The sequence below is a fragment of the Rhinopithecus bieti genome, unplaced genomic scaffold, assembly GCF_001698545.2.
Source record: "Rhinopithecus bieti isolate Rb0 unplaced genomic scaffold, ASM169854v2 scaffold_25940, whole genome shotgun sequence".
Taxonomy (NCBI): domain Eukaryota; kingdom Metazoa; phylum Chordata; class Mammalia; order Primates; family Cercopithecidae; genus Rhinopithecus; species Rhinopithecus bieti.
In genome coordinates this window covers 1,673,732-1,688,410 of record NW_016811810.1, presented here as the reverse complement: position 1 = coordinate 1,688,410, position 14,679 = coordinate 1,673,732, and the positions used below count along the sequence as shown (strand labels likewise).

Genomic DNA, 14,679 nt, shown 5'->3' with positions numbered 1-14,679 from the left:
GGTTCTCGCAGCACTGAGCACCGAGGGTGGGAGGCACAGGCAGTGGTGCCACGGTGGGCTCTGCCTTTCCACTGGTCCCCTTAGAATGTGCCAAGTGCCAGTCCCGACATGCAGACTTGGGCTTGTCTAAGCAGAGGGGAAAGATGGAGAAAGGAAGCCCTGCAGTGTCTTGTTGAGGATTGGAACACGGCCCCTGACACCACAGAGTGTAAAGTTAAAATCACGATGTCAGGCCACGAGGAACAGTAAAAGGCTTCTAGGCACAGTCCGTGACAGCTGTGTGGTTTGAGGGGCCGCCCTGGGTCCCAAGGCAGGCCAGCCAGGTGTGGGGGTGAGTTAGTGGGGGTCAGAGAGAGGCGTGGGGAGGCCTCACCTAGGGCTGGGGGCTGGCAACACAGGAGAGACTGGGGCCAGGGCTGCACAGGGGCCAGGGCAGCTGTGGGGGCTATAGGAGTCAGAGCTGAGGGCAGAGGGGAGGAGGCTTGCCCGTGGAGGAAGACCTGGGGCCAGGTCCCACCAGGCTCTGGAGGGGCCTGTGGGGCAAGGGTGGAGAAGCGGCCTCTGCAGGAGGACTGGGAGCCGAGGGCCTGGCCTGGGCCCAGCGGTTCCCCCAGTGCCCTGTCTCTTGTCTCTTGGGGTGAGAAGCCTCCCTTGTGGAGACGGCTGCCTGGTCCAGGGCTGCTCGGACCCAGCGTCTTCCCGTCTCCCAGGGCTGGCAGCACGAAGGCAGGACAGGCCTGTGCACGTTGCACCTCCTGTAGATTGGGTGGGCTGGGTCGCACCTGCAGCTCCTCCCCGCCCTCCTGACACCCAGCCAGCGCTCGGGGCAAAAACCAAGTAGGAAGGTGACAACTGGAAGAGGGAATGCCTGGGTTTCTCATTTGGCACTGCTTTTAACCCGACTATTGGCCTTTGTTGATGCAACACAGGGTGGCTAAAACTTGGATGGATAACTTCACTCTGCCTTTCTTGAAGAACCCACAGGCAGAGTTAGGGCGGAGTTAGGAGATGGGGCAGAATTTCAAACCCTCGTGTTAAATAAAACCATGGTCACTCTCAGAGGAATGTAACAGTGTAGTCTATGACACATCAGTCACAGTGGATACAACTAGGATACAACTCAGTGTTATTAGACATTTTTTTAAAAAGAAAAGGCGACCCTTGCTGGAGGATGGCAGCTGTGGAGTCTGACCCGCGATGTTGGACATCGCACTGGTCAGAGGGGTGTGTGTGACTGCGCCCAAGAACAGAAAACACGCTCAGAATGGAGAGCAGGGAGTCCCAGCAGAGAAACGGTAGCTACAGAAAAAGAGCCAAGTGGAAATTCTAGGTCTGAAAAATAAAGTATCAAAATAGAAAATGAACCAGATGGGGTTAACAGCAGAATGGAGAGGACAGAAGAGTCAGTGGACTTAATGATTCATCAATAGAAATGATCATACAGAGATTAAAGCTTGAAAAAAGAAATGAAGAATGCTCCAGGAAACAGAGGGACGATCTCAAAGGTCTGTCATGGGAACCTCAAAAGAAAGGAATTAGAGAATGGAATGAAAAACCTTTGCAGGGGCAGGTACAGTGGCTCACGCCTGCCAGTTCTTCAGGAGGCCAAGGTAGGCAGATTGCTTGAGCTCAGAAGTTTGAGACCAGCCTGGCCAACATGGCGAAACCCTGTCTCTACAAAAAATACAAAATTTAGTCTCCGGGTGTGGTGCACACCTGTACCCAGCTACTCGAGAGGCTGAGGCACAAGAATTGCTTGAATCCAGGAGGCTGGAGGTTGCAGGGAGCCAAGATTGCACCATGGCACTCCAGCCTGGGTGACAGAGCAAGACTCTCTCAAAAAAACAAACAAAACAAAACAAAACAAAAAAAACTCCACAGCTTTGAAATAAGACATAACGGAATGTTTTCTAAACTTGGTGAAATGTATAAATCTACAAATTCATAAAGCTCCAGAAAGCCCAGCCAGGATGTGTGCACAGAAATCCGCATCTAGGCTCGTCATTGTCCAACTGCGGAAAAGCAGCAGTAAAGAGAATCTTTAAAGCAGCCAGAGGAAAAGAGATCATTACATCCAAGAGGACACTCAGGGAATCACCACAGCCGCCCTGCCAGAAACCGCAGGGTTCAGAACACAGTGGATCACATCTTCAGAGATCTGGGCTGGGAGGAATTAACCCAGAATTCTGTGTGCAGCAGAAATATTCTTCAAGAATAAAAGTGTAATAAAGAGAGTTCAGACAGCATCCAAGAGCATTTGTCGTCAGCAGAGCCCCTCCTATTAGAAATGCTAAAACACACACACACACACACACACACACACACACACACACACTACAGAAAATCGTTCAGGCTTAAGAGAAGGGCTATCAGATGAAATGTCAGAGTTTTCAGAAAGGAAAGAGGACTGCTGGAAATGGTGAAGTGGTTTGGTTGGGGTCAGCTAGCATCCCAGCCCTCTGTGGGCCACAGGTCCCATCTGGTGCCAGACTGGGGCGAGTGGTGCGGAGAGAGGAGTGAGCAGCTACGGCCCTCTGGGGGCGGCGTCTCTCAGGAGTGCATGTGGGCGGCCGAGGTGGCTTCAGTGCTGTGTGGAAAACGCAGGACCTGGCGTGCCCAGGGTGGGCAGGGGCCTTCTGGGTGGATGGCTCTCAAAGAGTTTGAAAAGTGACAGCAGGAGGGGTTCCCAGGCAGGGAGGTGAGAACCAGCGTGCTGCTGGAGGAGACAGAGCCCTTCTGGGAGCCCAATCCAGAGGAGCCAGGGCCGCACACGGGCCCCGCAGCTCTGCAAGGGGCCGCCTGGCACGGGTTTGCTGACATATTGGTACAATCTGCATGTGGTGGGAGTAATAACCGCCTCCCATTCTTTCTGAAGTTTTGAGTGTTGCGCCCTCTGCGTAGTTTTGATAAAGAGACTTTTCTGGGAAACAGGCTTCCTGATGGATAATTATTAACAAGGGCAGGGACTCAGCTCCAGTGAAGCTGAGGAACCCAGGTCTGCCATGTAAACTCTCACCCATCCAGCAGACATGCTCCACAGACTTCTCGCTTCCTGAAACATCAGTCCTTTCTGCTGACTTCAAGTAGGAATAAAATTCACCCTTCCTGAAGTTGTGTGCAGTGCAAAGGTCAAAGCAAACACCTTAAATTCTCGGCCAAATGCATATTTTAGTGGACACATTAGCAATAATTTTAAAAGGTGCTTCCCTCCTCCTCTGAAAAAGATTTCCTCCTCCCACACAAGCTTATTTTTCTTGCTAGTTCAACACAATATTCTCAATGGAGTTTGGCAGTGTAAAATGTTAGCCAGATGAACCGCTGGTGTGCCAAGCACCTTTATTTTGTGAGGAAGCGTTTTACTGACATACAGCATGGGGAGAGGGCACAGATCTCAAGTCCCCTGCGGGATGAATTGGCACCACGTGATTGGAGCGTGGGACTCCCATCCGGATCAAGAACAGACACCTGGCCCCGAAGCCCACCCCACTTCAGCCACTGCCCCCTGCCAAGGGTAACCGGCACCTGAGTTCTCACAGTGGAGAGTCCTTTCCACGCCTTTGGACGTCACACGACAGGCGTCAGAGGTGCGTGGTCATCTGTGTGGCGCTTCGCTTAGCACTGCGAGTGGGCTCGTGTGCACGGCTGCACGAGGCGGCTGCTCGTTCCCCTGCTGTGGTGCTTGTGACTGCTGACATTGTGTGCCCGCCTGGTTGGTGATGGACACGCGGGTTTCTGTGATAGGGAGGCAGCGTGTAAACTCAGGGACAGAGTTTGAAATCAGGTAACCCTGGGCTGAAATCCTAGCTGTGTGACCTGGGGTAGATTACCTAACCTCTCTGAGCTTCAGTTTCCCTATCTATAATAGGCACAGTATTTCCTACCTCCCAGGATGGTCAGGAAGGAGAATGTGAGCGTGATAGGTGCCATCTGCAACCCTTTGGCTCCAGCTGGACACACTTACACCCGAGTGGGGGTGCATCCCCCCACCCCCACTCGGTAGCCACACACAACAGCCTTTTGCCAGCTGTGGGGACCCTCTGCAGGACCCTCTGTGGTACATTTTTCAGCCATTGAGGTCCAGAAGTCGTGGGCCCTTCCTGCCTCTGTGAAGCTGCAGTCACCGTCCTGCTCTTGTAGACCATCTGGTGTCAAGGGACAGCGGCCCTGTGTCTGCCACCCTCAAAGTGGCCTTCAGCAGCCCCAAGGTCCTGGTCGGCACCAGCAGTGTGGAGGGGCTCTCAGCCCTGTGTCCAGCCCCGGGCGGGGCGCCCTCCATGTGCCTGCACAGTCAGTGTGTGCTGCCCCTTGGGCTGGGGCCTGTGCAGGTGGGGCCCACTGGCCCTCCAAGGCCTGGCTGCTTTTCTCTGGCCACCTGATGCTTATAGTTGGGGCCGGGTTGATTTCAGATCATCTGGCCTTGCAGAAAAAGGAAAGTCTACTCCGTGGAGACAACCTGAGCGGGGGGTGTGCGCATGCGTGCATGTACACGGAGGCATCTGCCTGTCGCGGGGCTCCCAGGCAGACTGTGGCAGAGCCCGGCCAGTGCCTGCGTGTGCGACGGCCCTCGTGTCCCTTGCAGGCCTTCCGGAGCAGTACTACAGCCTCACCTGGTTCCTGAGCCCCATCCTTGGCCTCATCTTCACACCTCTCATTGGGTCTGCGAGTGACCGGTGCACCCTGAGCTGGGGCCGCCGGCGGCCTTTCATCCTCGCCCTCTGCGTTGGTGTCCTCTTTGGCGTTGCACTTTTCCTTAACGGCTCTGCCATTGGTAAGTTTCTCAGCCACACCTGGCGTCCTCACAACACAGACGAGGGCCTGGCCCTGGGTAGCTCCACTCAGTAAAAGCTGAATGGTGTTGAATATTCAGGCTGACCCTCTGTGGGCCTGGCTGGGCTACTGGGGCCACCCTGGCGGTAATCACCCGTGGTAGCGCTGAAGCCGGCCCCATGTGGGAAAGCTGGAGGAACCTGTTCACAGGGAAACGCTTCCTGTTGTGATCATTTGTTTTTAATGCGTATCTGACACCACGTCCTGTTTCCAGCATTCTTTCAGAAATTATCTTTTCTTTTTTTGTTCTCCTTTTCTTCGACTTGGTGTTAAAATGTCCAGAACCTGGTTTGATGTTTGTGTTTTGCCTTCTTGGTGGTTGTTTCCTTTTGAATTAAAGCAACTCTGTGTGGGAAAATAGTTTTTGCCTTGAGGGCACCCAGCAAAACTGTTAAAAACATTTTTCTGGCAACAGTTTTTTGAGACAGAGGAGGTTAATCTGTCTTCTGAACTAGAGGAACTTGCCCCGGGTCTGCGCTGAGGCAGAGGGAGCTGAGGAAGTTGAGCGGCAGGAGGAAAGGCCCTGGGACACTTCTCAGAGCCCGAGTGGTCACTGGCCGTGGGGTGGGCTTTGTCGCCAACAGGCGATGCCTCTGATTGTGTGCAGGGGTGCGGCTGCCCTGGCGCCTGCTGGGCGCGGAGCTGCCGGCTCCCTGCCTGTCTGTGTCCCTCAGGAGCAGTCCTCCCCTCCCCACCATGACCGAGATGCGGGGGGAACAACGTGGCTTCCCAGGACTGTGTCCTTGGGGGTAGTCCTGCCCGAATGTGACCCAGCGGCAGCCAGCTTGGGAGCCTCAGCCCCTCTGCCTCAGAGCCGTCACCTGCCCGTGGTCTGAGGAGGCCAGCGAGGACCACCTGGGCAGAAAGCCCTTCTCCCGTGCCTCCCGAGACGGGCCAGGTGTATCTGCGTTCAGGCTAATCACAGCACCTTGGGCCTGGGTCCCAGGCCCTGGCCCACAATCCTCATCTTGTCAGGAGGGCACTGCTTGTCTCCCTGATGGGAAGTGGAGCCTCAGCCATCACCACTGATCTGGATTCAGGGGCAGACTCCCCTGAGGAAGGAGGGACATGTGTGGGGACAGCTGCTTTTGAGTGCCGGCAGCCCACTGCAGGAGGACTCGTAGGTGAGGCGAGGCCACTGGCACCTTTCTCTGCAGAGCCACGTCTCCTGAACCCAGGCTGCCCTGAGAGTTTGCGTGCACAGAGTTTGGGGCGTCGTTTCCTTTCAGGACTAGATCAGGCCCAGCAAGACCCCCTGCGCCTGCCTTGCCAAGTCTTGTCAGTGTCCCCTGTGGGTTGTCTGTGGCGTGAGCACTTTTCCCCGTGGGCGTCTGCTCTACGATGTGTGGCCTTCTTAGCAACACTGAATTCATGCTTCCAGTACAGCAGCTGTCCTCTGATGGCCAGGGTCAAAAGGTCCATTCTAACCCTTTCTGTCTGAAAAAATGTCAAGGGCAAGTAAACCCTTGGAGGTGCGGTAAACAGCGAACCGAATGGGGAGAAAAACCTTGGAACCCACAGAAGTGTGTAAAACAAAGCCCAACTCCTTTCCACCGCCTTTGTGCCTAAGAGCCTCTCTCTCTCTTGCGCAGGAAGGCTGGCGTGGTTTTGTACCCGTGCCCCCTCCGCATGCCCCTTCCATGTGGCTGTTTGCTCTCAGGCCCACCCTGGCCAGTGCTTGAGTACCTGACTGCCCTTCCGTGTGCTCTGCGCAGGTCTGGCCCTCGGCGATGTCCCCAACCGGCAGCCCATCGGCATCGTGCTCACGGTGCTGGGGGTGGTGGTCCTGGACTTCAGCGCCGATGCCACTGAGGGGCCCATCCGCGCCTATCTGCTGGACGTGGTGGACAGTGAGGAGCAGGACATGGCCCTCAACATCCACGCCTTCTCTGCTGGTAACGCCCCTGCACCCAGCCAGTGTGGCTGCAGTCCAACGTGCCTGGACCTGGTGTGGGGAGGGTACGGGAGCCTGTGTTGTCAGCGCTGCCTCATCAGGCTTTATGGAGGGTTGAAGCAGTGGGCAGGGTCTTAGGACTGGAAGATAACCAGGGGCAGCCCCTCCTGACCACTGAGCACAGTAGGGCTGAAGCTCTGAGGAGCCTCAAGGGGCAGGAGGCCAGGCCTGCAGGGAGTGACGCGCATGCTTGCACAGTGAACCTCCCAGCCCTGCCCTGACATCGCCCTCCAGCAGGGCGGTGCTCCCACCCAAGGTGAACGTGGCCGGCTCCTCCAGCAGGGCAGTGCTCCCACCCAAGGTGCACCCACTCCTGATGCAGAGGGAATGCCCGTCAGTGCAGAGAGGCGTGCCCTTGTGTCTGCCCGGGGGTAGTCTGCCCTTCACTGATCGAGCGGCAGTTGTGTTGGGTCAGAATTCACAGACCCAGGGGCAGCTGCAGTTTCTTATTTTGTTTTTCCTACTGCTTTCTCCTTCTCCATCCCCTGACTCCTATCATGAGGGCATCCCTGGCCCCCGTTAGAGGGAGAGGCCCTCCCGGAGTCTTCCCCCTGTGGCCTGGTGCCACCGGCTCACTGGCTGCTGCTTCCTCCCACACAGGCCTTGGCGGGGCCATTGGCTACGTGCTGGGTGGGCTGGACTGGACCCAGACCTTCCTGGGCAGCTGGTTTCGGACCCAGAACCAGGTGCTCTTCTTCTTCGCCGCCATCATCTTCACGGTGTCCGTGGCCCTGCACCTGTTCAGCATCGAAGAGGAGCAGTACAGCCCACAGCAGGAGCGCAGCACTGAGGAGCCCGGCGCCCTGGACGGGGGCGAGCTGCACAGCATCCCTGCCTTCCCAGACGAGGTGCAGTCGGAGCACGAGCTGGCCCTGGACTACCTGGACGTGGACATCGTGCGCAGCAAGAGTGACTCGGCGCTGCACGTGCCGGACCCCGCACTGGACCTGGAGCCCGAGCTGCTCTTCCTGCACGGCATCGAGCCCTCCATCTTCCATGACGCCTCCTACCCTGCCACCCCCAGCAGCACCAGCCAGGAGCTCGCCAAGACCAAGCTGCCCCGCCTGGTCACCTTCCTCAAGGAAGCCGCCAAGGAGGACGAGACTTTGCTGGATAATCACTTGAATGAAGCCAAAGTCCCCAACGGAAGCGGCTCCCCCACAAAGGATGCCCTCGGCGGCTACACCAGGGTGGACATGAAGCCCTTGGCCACGTCGGGCTCTGTGCGGCGGCGGCGGCATGCGTTCCGCAGGCAGGCCTCCAGCACCTTCTCCTACTATGGCAAGCTCGGGTCCCACTGCTACCGCTATCGGCGAGCCAACGCGGTGGTGCTGATCAAGCCGTCGCGCAGCATGAGCGACCTGTATGACATGCAGAAGCGGCAGCGGCAGCGGCACCGGCACCGGAACCAGAGCGGGGCCACCACCTCCAGCGGGGACACCGAGAGTGAGGAGGGGGAGGGCGAGACCACCGTGCGCCTGCTGTGGCTCTCCATGCTGAAGATGCCCAGGGAGCTGATGCGGCTGTGCCTCTGCCACCTCCTCACCTGGTTCTCCGTCATCGCTGAGGCCGTGTTCTACACCGACTTCATGGGCCAGGTCATCTTCAAAGGGGACCCCAAGGTGAGTGCTCAGCCACCGGAGCGGGGCCGCCCTCTCTGCCCACCTGCAGGTCACTGAGAAGCTCGCGGGCTAGGCCGGGGGGCCTCTTCCTCATGCCCACGCATGTCAGGGAGGCCACAGGGTGCCTCCCGTGCAGGTGAGGGACCCACGGCCGGCCGCTGGCCCACACTCTCCTCTGGGAACTTGGTGGGGGCCGTCCTGGGGTCACGGGGTGGGTTGCAGTGAGGCCCGTGGCAAGCGGTCGTGAATGCTGATTCTGTTACTGTGTGTCAGACTGCCCCAAAACGCAGCTAAGATAATGGCCTGCTGTCACTCATGCCAGGCTCATTGGCGGCTCTTCTGGTCCCCGTGGTAATGGCTGGGTCACACCTGTGGCTGCGTTTGCCAGGAGAACCAAGGTGCCCTCAACACATGCTCGGGCCTCCTGTCTCCATACGGTCCCTCCATTCCTGGGTCCAGTCTGAGCTGCTCCATGCAGTGGCTCTGAGGGCTATGGCAGAGGCTGCAGGAGTGTCACTTCTGCAAGTCCAGACCAGTCCAGACTCGGGACAGGGGAGCGCACAGAACACTCTGCCTCTCGCCGCAGTGGTAGAGTGTCACATCACAGACCATTCGTGGTCTGGGGGGCATGGAAATGCTTTACGGATAGCAACTGACTTGGAGTGGGCTGTCCTCCTGGATGGGACTTGCCTGTCACCGCTCTTAGAATGAGCAGCTGGCCAGCAGTTCCCATGGGAAATACGCTCCTGGGCCTGGAGGGCCTAGCAGATGCCCTCGTCAGCCCATCTCATTTCTGGAACAGGACTCCTCGAACTCGACCACCTGGCAAGCCTACAACGCCGGGGTCAAGATGGGCTGCTGGGGCCTGGTCATTTATGCCGCCACTGGTGCTATTTGTTCAGGTAAGAGCTCCCCAAGTCAGGTCAGCACTCGCACCCCAGAAAACTCTCAGCGATTAGAAATGCGGACGAGAGAATCCTGCACCTTAGAAGCTGGGGCCATCAGTCGCACCCTGACTTCTGGGTCCCTCAGAACAGGACTGTCCCTTGGGGAGAAGCATCGAAATTCCCATTTCCTCATTTTAGGGAAAAAGGCCACTGTGGGCTGGCACCAGGAGCAGTGTGTTTTGAGACCCCTTTGGGGCCTGTCCTGCTTGTGCGGTCCCATGATGCTGTCCCATGTCAATGGCGCCTCCTGATACGCTGTCTCTGGCCCCAGCACAGAGCTGGATGGAGGCCTGGCGATCAGAGCGGTGGTGGAGCAGGGCCCAGGCATGTTTCACCCTGAGGGATGGGGCCGGGTGGCAGGCTTCCATCCTGCAGTGAGGCTCACCAGGAACCAGGGGTAATTGGGTCGGGGGTCTCTGAGCCAAGTGCGAATCGGGCTGGCCCGCCTGGACTCCGAACATGGGAAGGCCAGCTTCATTTCAGCCTCAGCTGGATGTGAGGATGGCCGAAGTAAATGCCTCTTGGTCAGTGGCAACCGGCGCAATGGTAAATGGCATTGCCACCACTTGAACAGGGGAATTCTCAGCAGAGCACTTTCCCAGAGGAAGTGACATCTGAGCCACCAGGTCAGGAAGGGTGAGGGAAGAACAGCAGTGCCCATGAGAAAAACCAGCAAAAATGGGTGTTCCCAAGGCAGGACTGTCCACTGCTGCCCACATCAGGAGAAGAAATAGTCCCGGGTGTATAGCCAGAGAAGGCCCTGAGTGGGCCCAGATTGGCCTGGCAGGGCAGGAAGACCCCTGGGAGCTGCAGGAAGGACCGGGTTATGAGGTCTGGGACAAGGAGGGCCGACTTCTGTCTGTGGTGCTGGAGCCACTGGGCATCCTGGCGGGCCCGTGAGCTTACAAGCACGTGCCAGAGGCCTGTGCTGGCTGTGCCTGCCTGAGCGGGTCTGGGTTCAGCTGGAATGAGTGGAGGTCAGGGGGGATGTGGGAGGTGAAGGGAGGGAGCCTGACAGGAGCCAGCCACCTGCCCACCGTCCCTGTCCCTATGCCCCTCTCTGCAGCCCTGTTACAGAAGTACTTGGACAACTACGACCTGAGCGTCAGGGTGATCTACGTTCTGGGGACGCTGGGCTTCTCCGTCGGCACAGCCGTGATGGCCATGTTTCCCAACGTCTACGTCGCCATGGTCACCATCAGCACCATGGGCATCGTCTCCATGAGCATCTCCTACTGCCCTTATGCCCTGCTGGGCCAGTACCACGACATCAAGCAGGTACGTCCCACTGTATCCATGAGAGCTGCACTCCAGCCTCCTGAGTGCCTTCCCTCCACACAGAGCAGAGCCCTGCGCTTCATGACACAGATGGCCCTCCTCCCTCTCTGGTTCTGAGATGGCCCCTTCCAAAGTCCACAGAGCCACCACCTGCCCCAGTCGGTCCCTGGCCACAAAGGGTCTTTTCCTTCAGCCACTGTCACCCCCTAGCACCTCCCAGAGGCTTCTGGAGGCAAAAGCACTGTCCCTGCCCCTTCGGTCCCCTCAGACCCAGTCACGTTTCCCCGAGGGGGAAGCTCCAGCCCAGCCTTGTCCACTTGGATCGGAGGAAAGCCACCCAGGTATGCCTATACTTCCTGGTAGCCACATTTAGAAAGTGAAAAGGCCAGTGAAAACTATTTTCATAGCATATTTTATCTAACCTGGTGTATCTAAAACATTATTTCAACGTGTACTTACGAAAAAGTCATTGTGATACCTTACACTCTTGCTAATCGTTGAAATTGTGTGTATGTTACATCAGAGCACATCACAGATGAGACGAGCTTTATCTCAAATGCCCTGTAGCCACAGCACAGGCAGACTCTTGCCTCTTTCTGGACTCTATGCAGCTGAAACATTTGGCTTCTTCCTCTGGGATTCACTCATGTGCTTGCTGGCGGCAGCATGGCCAGCCTTTTCATGTCACAGTGTGTGGCCAGATGCACCCTGTTTTGTGGGCCTTTGGGTGCTTCCAGGTTGGGGCTGTTGCAGGTAGCACTGCAGGAACACCCCTTGCCACAAACACCTCCTGTTGTGCCCATACTCTTGGTTGACAGTCTCCTTGGAGAAGATGTGGTGTGTGTGGTTTGAGGTAGGGATTCAAGACTTTTATTTTTTTCCCTACATATGGGTGTCTGCCCAGGTCATGACCCAGCGCTGTTCCCCGGCCCTCTGTGCAGTGCCATCTTTGCCATAAATTGGGCTTCCATGTAAGCGTGTGTTTCCGCTTTCTTCTCTTCCGCTAGTATGTCTATTCTTGGACAAATGTCAACTGTCTCAAACTAGTTTTATAATAAGTCCTGAAAATTGATAGTAGAAATCCCTCAACTTTGTCGTTCTTCAAGATTGTCTTGGGTATTCTTAACCATTTATTTGTCATCTAAATGTTAGGCTCAGCTTATGGGCTTTTAAAATTAAAAACACATTATATGGGTCAATTTGGGAGAGTGAATGACTTTATAGTAAGGAACTTCCTATCCCTAAGTGTGACATACCCTTCTATTATTAATCCTCAGTGCATCTGGAGATTCTCTGGGACGTCTGCTTACACAGCCACATCATCTGTGTCTAATGAGCTCTGTTTTCTCCTTCCTGATCCTTCATTCCTGTTACTTATTTTCCTTGCCTTCTTGGAATGGCAGGAACCTCCAATACTAAATACATAAAAGTGGTGTTTGCTCTTTCAAACCCCAACAGGGGAATATTTAATAACTTACTAGGAAGTATATGCTTTTTTTTTTTTTTTTTTTTGAGATAGGGTCTTGCTCTGTCACCCTGGCTGGAATGCAGTGGTGTGCTCTCGGCTCACTGCAACCTCCACCTCCCAGCTACTCAGCCTCCTGAGTAGCTGGAATTACAGGCGCGTGCCACTACACCCGGCTAATTTTTGTGTTTTTAGTAGAGACGAGTTTTCACCATGTTGGTCAGGCTGGTCTCGAACTCCTGACCTCAGGTGATCCACCCGTCTCGGCCTCCCAAAGTGTTGGGATTACAGGTGGAAGCCACTGTGCCCAGCCCATATTTGTGTTTTTCTGAGAATGCATCCATTTCATCTGCACTTTCAAAATTATTAGCATTAAATTGTTTTCTTATGATCTAACGTGATGGAACCTATAGTGATAACACCTTTTTCCTCCTGTATTAGTTATCTGAGACATTATTGATTTTATTTGTGTTTCGAAGAACCTTTGGTGTGTCAGTCCTCCCTGCTGCATGTCCGCGTGCTTGCACGTTCATTGCCGCCCTTTGCTGTCTCCTGCCTTCCGTTATGTCTTGGTTTAATTTGCTGTTGCTCATTTCTTACTCTGATTTCCAGCCTAATATTTGCATTTAAGGTCAGTTTTCCTCTACACACACCTTCAGCTGCACCGTGCAGGTTTTAATGTTGTGTTTACTTTTAAAAGATTTTTATAATTTTCATTGTGATTTCTATTTTGAACCATGAATTACTTAGAAGGACATCGATGGATTTCTGACATTTGGGTTTTTTCCAGTTGTCATGTTGTTACTGAGTTCCAGTGTGATTCCTTAATGGCTAGAGAACATACCCCATGTGACTGCAGCCTTACAGCTAGCTGAGGCTTCCTTTGCAGCCCAGCACATCACGCATGTTGGTAAATGTTCCGTGTGCGCTTGGAAAGAATGTGGGTCCTGCATCTAGTGCCCCATCTCTGTCAGTGAGGTCAGCCTTGACATTGCTTAGCTCTTCTCTTCTCTTATTGCTTTTGTCTGTGTTATGAAAGGTGTATTACAATCTCTCACTGTGATTATGGTACACACATTTAGAGCTGCTTTAAAAGTTGTTTTAGCTTCTTAATGGACTGACCTTTTTTCCCACTGTCTCTAGGAAAAAGCCTCTGCGGAGATGCTGTCTAATCGTAGTAATAGATGTACAGCAGCTTTCTTTTGTATGTTTGCGCAAGAAGCACAAGTGAAACTGCTCACTCTTTTCCATGGGTCCAGCCTCTTTGTTGCACGTGGCCACCTGCAGTTATACTTTGGGAGGCATCAACCTGGGCTCACGGGACCCCTCACCCCTCAGCCCCTGCTGGAGACCACCAGGGCGAGGGGGAGCCCGCCTGGTGGAGCGTGGCCCTGCCACCTCTCCTTGAGACTCGAGGCCAGGTTCCTGGGAAGCCCACGTCCCGACTGGATTGACAGAGCTGCTTCCACGCCTGCCCTCTCCTTGACCTAGAACTTCCCACCTCTCCCGCCTGCAGTGCTGGGCAGGAGTTGGGGGCTGAGGGTGCTCAGGCAGGAGTGGTTGCCAAGAGACTCGGTGGAAGACAGGTCGTGTTTCCAGGCTTCTGGGTTAATACAGTTTTGAAGTGCTGGTGGGAGCTACCTTCTCCAGCCACTCACCGCCTTATGTTTCCTCTCTTGCAGTATGTCCACCACAGCCCCGGGAACTCCAAGCGAGGGTTTGGCATAGATTGCGCCATCCTGTCCTGCCAAGTGTACATCTCACAGATCCTGGTGGCCTCCGCTCTCGGGGGCGTGGTCGACGCAGTGGGGACTGTCCGCGTCATCCCCATGGTGGCCTCTGTGGGCTCTTTCCTGGGCTTCCTGACGGCCACATTCCTGGTGATCTATCCTGACGTGTCAGAGGCGGCCAAGGAGGAGCAGAAAGGCCTGTCTTCCCAGTTGGCCAGCGAAGGCGGGGCTGGTGGGAGCAGCGAAAAGCCCACCGTGCTAAAGCTCACGCGGAAGGAGGGCCTGCAGGGACTGGTGGAGACGGAGTCCATGGTCTGAGCTACACTCCCGTTTACACACATTCCACCGGGCGGGCGGGCNNAAAAAGATCTTTTAATTTCAGCTCTTCTATTCTGCAGGTATATTATTCTGCATGTTTTTAAATTATGTAAAACATTTATATAGACAATTTAGAAAAAATAAGATTTTGCATTTCTAAAATTATAATTGAAAACAAAATCTGACATTCTCTGCTACGTCTTACCTGAATGCTTCAGATAATGGTAGTGTAGCCAGTGACTAAAGTATTTTTTACCAAATTTCCTCTCTGTAGACGCCTGCAGGTATTGACGTCTGTCAGATCTCGTCATGTTGGCTGGTGCCGCAGCTGTTGGAGAGTCTTTTTCTTTATGATTATTTTAGAAAAAAAATTTTCTTTTCCGCAATGTGGTTTTCTTAGAAGAACAACATGTCTTTTCCTCAGCGAGTTTGACACATTGTGCCCAGGGCAGCCCTGTCCTTGGGCAGCGGCTGCACACCAAAGCTGGGAGGAGGCTGGTCCGGGAGGCCTGGGCAGAAGACAGTGATTTGCAGGGGC

At 55.0% G+C, this 14,679-nt stretch overlaps 1 protein-coding gene across 4 annotated transcripts in view; it reads left to right on the top strand.

Annotated features, from left to right (window-relative positions):
- The window catches only part of SLC45A4 (solute carrier family 45 member 4), a 93,288-nt gene extending 79,106 nt beyond the window's left edge, over window positions 1-14,182 (top strand). For all 4 annotated transcript variants that reach the window (XM_017895124.1, XM_017895125.1, XM_017895126.1 and 1 more), the window contains exons 3-8: window positions 4,580-4,768; window positions 6,543-6,722; window positions 7,382-8,403; window positions 9,206-9,305; window positions 10,417-10,628; window positions 13,776-14,182. In XM_017895124.1, the coding sequence (XP_017750613.1) occupies window positions 4,580-4,768; window positions 6,543-6,722; window positions 7,382-8,403; window positions 9,206-9,305; window positions 10,417-10,628; window positions 13,776-14,141 (2,069 nt within the window). In that variant the 3' untranslated portion in view covers window positions 14,142-14,182. The remainder of the gene's footprint in view (window positions 1-4,579; window positions 4,769-6,542; window positions 6,723-7,381; window positions 8,404-9,205; window positions 9,306-10,416; window positions 10,629-13,775) is intronic.
- The last annotated feature ends 497 nt before the right edge of the window (window positions 14,183-14,679 follow it).